Source organism: Nematolebias whitei, chromosome 22, assembly GCF_014905685.2.
Source record: "Nematolebias whitei isolate Nwh7 chromosome 22, NemWhi1, whole genome shotgun sequence".
Lineage (NCBI taxonomy): Eukaryota > Metazoa > Chordata > Actinopteri > Cyprinodontiformes > Rivulidae > Nematolebias > Nematolebias whitei.
This window is the reverse complement of record NC_056519.1, coordinates 9,024,730-9,031,038: the sequence shown is the minus strand read 5'-3', so window position 1 is coordinate 9,031,038 and position 6,309 is coordinate 9,024,730. Positions and strand designations below refer to the sequence as shown.

At 40.8% G+C, this 6,309-nt stretch overlaps 1 protein-coding gene across 1 annotated transcript in view; it reads right to left on the bottom strand.

The window, feature by feature from the left end:
* LOC119428179 (aldo-keto reductase family 1 member B10) overlaps nt 1-1,490 on the bottom strand; it is an 11,719-nt gene extending 10,229 nt beyond the window's left edge. The window contains exon 1 of the mRNA XM_037695821.1: nt 1,349-1,490. Within this exon, the coding sequence (XP_037551749.1) occupies nt 1,349-1,414 (66 nt within the window). The 5' untranslated portion in view covers nt 1,415-1,490. The remainder of the gene's footprint in view (nt 1-1,348) is intronic.
* Nucleotides 1,491-6,309: the final 4,819 nt, after the last annotated feature.

Below are 6,309 nucleotides of genomic sequence, written 5' to 3'. Positions count from 1 at the left end.
TACACAAGCCAAGGTCAGTGAGCAAGGACAGGCTGATTTTGGAGATGGTTTTTTTGACTGGAATTGAATTGAAAAGGTCCACCAGAGAATGCATTTTTATTGGAAGCGCTGTGGTTTTAATGTTGATTCTACTTTTATGAAAATGTTTTATTGAGTCTCAACTTTTACCTTCATCTGTTGCTTTGGACATTTGATGTGCAAAAACAGGAACAAACTCTCGGGGATTGTCAGGATGTGCAGCAAAACTGCTGACAGCCCTACAGAACCTCACTGACTTACACAAGCCAAGGTCAGTGAGCAAGGACAGGCTGGTTCTGGCAGATCCTGATCATCCACTCCATGGTGAGTTCAGGTTGCTTCCATCTGGACGCAGGTATCTGCTGTCCAGATGTAGGACAAACACTGAAAAACTCAAACTCATTCATCCCTGTAGCGATCAGGCTTCCCAACAAACAATGATGACTTGTGTACTGTTATTTTACTGTCTCCATGTCGTGTCTGGTATGAATGTTTTGCGTGCCTACTGACTGGGAAACAAATAGCCCCTCGGGGATAATAGATTGTTGAACTTGAACAGGAAAAAAAAAAGCAACCAACCAACTTGGTTGTTGTAGCTGCAGTGCCTCTTGGAGGGTGTTTGCAACAACTTGTTGTGGATAATTTGTAAAAATTTACTTTGCACTAGTCAGGGTGAGTTACTTGGATTATAAACTGTCTTTGATAAAAAGTTCTGTTTTTAGGTTGGATCCTCACCCCTTGTTTTAGGAACATTAAATTAATTAATAAAGCCTTTATTTTGTTAACCTCCTAGCATTTGTGGTGATTATTTGATATATATATATATATATATATACGTGTGTGTACACTGTAGAAACATGAACTCAATGACACCAGCATTAATACATGAACACATTAAAATCTCAGATAATCTTTAAATCAGCAGATGAGTATTCACATTCCCTGTCTTTTTAAAATGTGGTGAAATACATAAATCCTGCTGGGTGACATTTTATTGTACAGTACTAGAACTTTATGTTCTACAGTGCTCAGGTTATGGAAGTCTAGATCTGTAATACAGTTGGGTGGGTCAAAATATAGTCGGCTGAGCTGAGGACAAAACGAACAGTAGAAACCAGGACGCATTTAGGCAAAATTAAGAAAATATACATTCCTTCAGGTGAGGGGTTAAAGTAACACAAACGTTCTCATGTACCTTTTAGGAAGAATTTAACAAAAGTTCGCTTATGGTTTCTTTCGAACCGCTCAGCTAGCTAACTAAAGGTGAACTGTTTAACTTTAGCAAAACGAGACAAGCTATTAAGTTAAAAAAATAAATAAATAAACGCACCTTCCATGTGCCCAGTCCCAAAATGGGCATTTCGGTACCGGTGACGAGTTTCACTGTGGTAGCCATTGCTGCAAAACAGAAGTGGAGCGGGAGGACCAGAGGAATCTCTTTATAGGGCTCTGGCAGCAGCGAGCGGAGCGCCGAGCATGGAGAGCGGCGATCGATTAGTGATGCCTTTTACGAGCCCGCCGCCTAAAGCTGCACAAACTGCTGAGTTTGCTTCGTTCCATTCTTTCAACGAGGAGTCGTTTTCAAGAGAGACCCGTTTTATACAAAACCACCAATAATTTACAGACAATAAAATGCAAATAAAATAAAAGGTAGTGTTATAAAACAACACTGACAGGTTAATGACAGGTTGAAGAAATGGAGCACATGACAGAACTGTTTGTTTCATACAAAAAAAAGTTACAGGTTAGCAGGAAGTACAGAGAGGAGTAACTTCAGTGTCTTTGTGGATTAAAAAAAAAAACCCCAACAACTTCAAGACAGGGTGAAGATAGAGGAGCTGTTGTGTGGAATGAGGAACTCTGGACTGGTACAGGATGCATGAGGACACTGGCTTCACTTCACTGGCTGCCCGTTCATATTAAATTTCATAGAGTTCATATTAGAGTTTATTTTAAAATTGTTGTATTTGTTAAAAAAAAAAAATGTAAATGGTCTTGCCCCTTCTTATCTCTCTGAGCTGATTCACATGTACTCTCTTGCTTCTTTAGGTCAGCTGATCAGCTGCTCCTGGAGGTGCTGAGGTCCAGAGGCTCAGAGGGGACAGAGCTTTTTCTGTAGCCCCTCAAAGATTATGGAGCAATCTCCCTTGTCCCATCAGACGAGACCCCTCACGGTCCATTTTTTAAACTCTTTTAAAAACACCTTTTTATTCTCTGGCTTTTGGCACAGCCTACAATTTGCTCTGCACTACTGTTTTTATGACTGTTGTATTCTTTTATGTGTTTAATGTTCTTGATTTTATATGTACAGCACTTTGTTGCAGCTGTGGTTGTTTTAAAGTGCTTTATAGGCTAGTAGAAATAGTATGAGGACAGCAGGACAGTGGTGAGATGTGCTGTAGGAGTGACAGATCGCTTCAAGGTGGAGGTGGGAGTGCATCAAGGATCTGCTCTGAGCCCCTTCTTGTTTGGACCGACTAACAGATGAGGTCAGGCAGTTATCCCCGTGGACTATGATGTTTTCAGATGACATTGTGGTGAGAACAGGGAACAAGTGGAAGAAAACTTGGAGAGGTGGAGGTATGCACTTGAAAGAAGAGGCAGCTGTAGTAAGAGTACATGTGCGTGAATGAGAGGGAGGCTGGTGGAACAGTGAGGCTACAAGGAGCAGAGGTCACAAAGGTGCAGGACTTCAAGTAGTTGGGGTCTACTGTCCAGGAAAACATAGAGTGTGCTGGTTGTGATTGTGAGAAATGTGGGACAGATGTTTTTTTTTTTTGGACATGTCCAGAGGAAGGACAGTGGGTATATTGGTAGAAGGATGTTAGAAATGCAGCTGCCAAGGGGGAAAAAAAAAGAGGAAGGCCAGAGAGAAGATTATATGGATGCAGTTAGGTTGGAGTGAGGACAGAGGATGCAGAGGACAAAGTGAGATGGAAGACGATGACTCGCTGTGGTGACCCCTGAAGAGGAAACAGCTGAAAGACGAAGAAGGGACTCTAAACTTCGGGGCTGTAGTATTGGCCTGGTAAGCCTTTGGAAAGTCAAAGACATCTGGCATTTCAACATCACTGCACATCATCAGCTGCAGATAGTCTCCATTTAGTTTAAAAAGGGCTTGTGAATTTAAATCATACGATTTGACTTACGGAAGCTTAACACACTGTCAATTACCCACCTGTGAGTTGTCTTTTAAATAAAAATAATAATTTGATCATCTCCTGATGCATGCTCAATAATCCAGGTAGAAAAATAATAATTTAGAATAATTTGATCACTTTTAAACTGGTTTATTGGCTTTATTCCATTTCTTATAAACTTTTTGTAAAAATTTAATAAAAAAAATATATATATATTTTTTGCTTCAATTTATTGTTTAGCACATTGAGCCATTGTGTCATGTTTTAAATGTACTTTTAAAAAAAAGAAACCAACATTTAAGCTGCATTAAAATTTCTTTACAAACTGAACATGCCATTGTTCTGTACAAGTTTAATATATAAACACAAAACGTCCGATCAATCAATCTCACACTTCTGATTGTCTGTGTGCCAGAGGCCTAAAGTTTCCACATTTTTTACCCCATAAAATGTCTAAATCTCTTTAAAAAGACTGAAAACAGAAATAAAGAGGGAGTAAATATGACAACTTTTGACAAGCACTATCAGTGATAAAACAGAACGAATACAGAGCCTTGAAAAATGGCACAAGTATTTATATTTATTGTAAAGCTGGATATTTTATTCCTCTTAGCCGTTTATTCTGAACTGATTTAATTTAAGCCTTTAGAATAATTTTTAGAGGCCTAAAACAATTTTACCAATCATACATAAAATCAAATAAAGCTCTATATCCCTGCACCTTTATTGTCGAGAACTTGGTTTGTTCCACTTTTAAATCACTAGAGGGCAGAATTACACTTAAAAAAAACACGTTAAATAGTCACAGGTCATCCAGCTGTGGCTCAGAAGTGGTCCAGTCTAAATTTCATACACTGGCCAACACATCCTTTAATTAAAAGTAACTGGAACGATTAATCACTTCATTTAAAGCCTCCAAGAAAACCTCAAAAACACATCTAAAGTTTGATTTGAAGGTGACAATTTCCTCTTTAAACAACCTCATATAAAAGAAAGCAAAGATAGATGTGTTTGAGTTACTCTTTATGATTTTATCTCAGACTGATCTTGTACATCCTTGTCCACACATGCTGGCTTTAAACCTCGAGAGACATCTAAAAGGAATAATACACATCTAACATGACTTTCTTTGGCAAAATCAGATAAAACCTCACAGATCTTTAACTGAGCCATTCAACAATCAGAGCAGAAGAGGCGATACGACACACACACATATATTTATATACGTATATACACATACATATGAAGGAGGAAAAACACACAAAGGAAAAAGTTATGAGAGCTAGTAGTACCTCACAATGCTTCTCGCCAAAGTTCGAGTCTCTTCAGATCTTCTCCCAGCTGGACACCAGGTTTTCAGACCCCTCTCTCCTCTGATCTAACTTCAGACACTGAGGCCTTCTGACAACCTCCAAACTGTCAAAGCACCCGAGGAATCAAAGACATTGCACGCCGATGAGATCAAAGAGCCTTAGGTAAAGGAGACAAAGACAAGTGCTACCTGAAAGGGGGGATGTTCATTTTAGAAGCTATTATTTTACGTCTGCAGACACACATTCTCTGATTAAAATGAAGAGAAAAGGAGAAACAAGGGAGATTTGAAGCCACTACAGGAGCCTCAAGTGACAATCACGGAAACCTTTCGTATAAACTTGATTTAGGCTTGAAGAAGGGTGTTTATCTCGAAGAATTTCACCCATTTTTCAGGCTTAAAGAACAACTTTTTCTCAAAAAAGACACCAATGTGAAAGAACGCTGCATTATCAAATATGAAACCTCAACATTTCTGCTTGATCCCGTTTAGTTTGTTGTGGTTTTCTCAACAGAACATCTGTATTTATATGGGGATGATTGATCAGGATAAAAACACGGTCGGCCTGGAGTGTTCCCAACTCCTCAGTGAGGAAAGTAGTAACTGGCTACAAAAAAGCTGCGAGAAGTTGCTAAATTACATCATAGGTTAATTTGTACAAATTACCACATGTATGTAATTGTAATAAGACAAGAATAACTTTGTGGGAGTGACAAAGCAAGTAAAAACATACAAAATAGACACAGACACAACACAAAAGTGTTTAGAACTAAAAATAAACTTTGTTCTGTCATTTTTTTTTATGTCACAATTTTAACTCTCCTCTTTTTTGGGCTTAGAATTAGAAACTTTCATACAGTCTGGATGAGGAGAGACGAACATTTCTTGAGGGGCGACCGTCTCTTGAGAGGTGACTTTCTGCTGAGAGGTGACCATCTGCTGAGGGGTGAACATTGCTTAAGGGTTGATCGTCTCCTAGGGGTCGAAAGTCTCTTTGGGGCAATCATCTCCTGAGGGGAGATCATCTTCTGAGGGGAGATAGTGTCCTGAGGGGCGAAAGTCTCTTAAGCGAAAGTCTCTTGAGGGGTGAACATCTACCGAGAGGAGAATGTCTCCTGGCAGACAAACATCTCGAGGGGCGATTGTTTTCTGGGGAGCTATCATCTCCTGAGGGGAGATTGCCTCCTGAGGGGCGAAAGTCTCTTGAGGGGCAAAAGACTCCTGAGAGGTTAACGTGTCCTGAGGGGCAAACATCGCCTGTGGGGCGAAAGTTTCTTGAAGAGCGAAAGTCTCTTGAGGGGCAAACATCACCTGAGGGCAAACATCACCTGAGGGCAAACATCACCTGAGGGGCAAACATCACCTGAGGGGCAAACATCACCTGAGGGGCAAACATCGCCTGAGGGGCAAAAGTCTCTTGAGGAGTAAAAGTCTCTTGAGGGGCAAACGACTCATGTGGGGCAAAAGTCTCTTGAGGAGCGAAAGTCTCTTGTGGGGTAAACGTCTCTTGAGGGGCAAATGTCTCATGAGGGGCAAAAGTCTCTTGAGGAGTGAAAGTCTCGAGGGGCAAACGTCTCCTGAGGGGCGAAAGTCTCTTGAAGAGCGAAAGTCTCTTGAGGGGCAAACGTCTCTTGAGGGGCAAACGTATCCTTAGGGGCAAACGTCTCCTGAGGGGCAAATGTCTCCTGAGGGGCAAAAGTCTCTTGAGGAGTGAAAGTCTTGAGGGGCAAACGTCTCCTGAGGGGCGAAAGTCTCTTGAGGAGAAAAAGTCTCCTGAGGGGCAAACGTCTCCTGAGGGGCAAACATCGCCTGAGGGGCAAACATCGCCTGAGGGGCAAA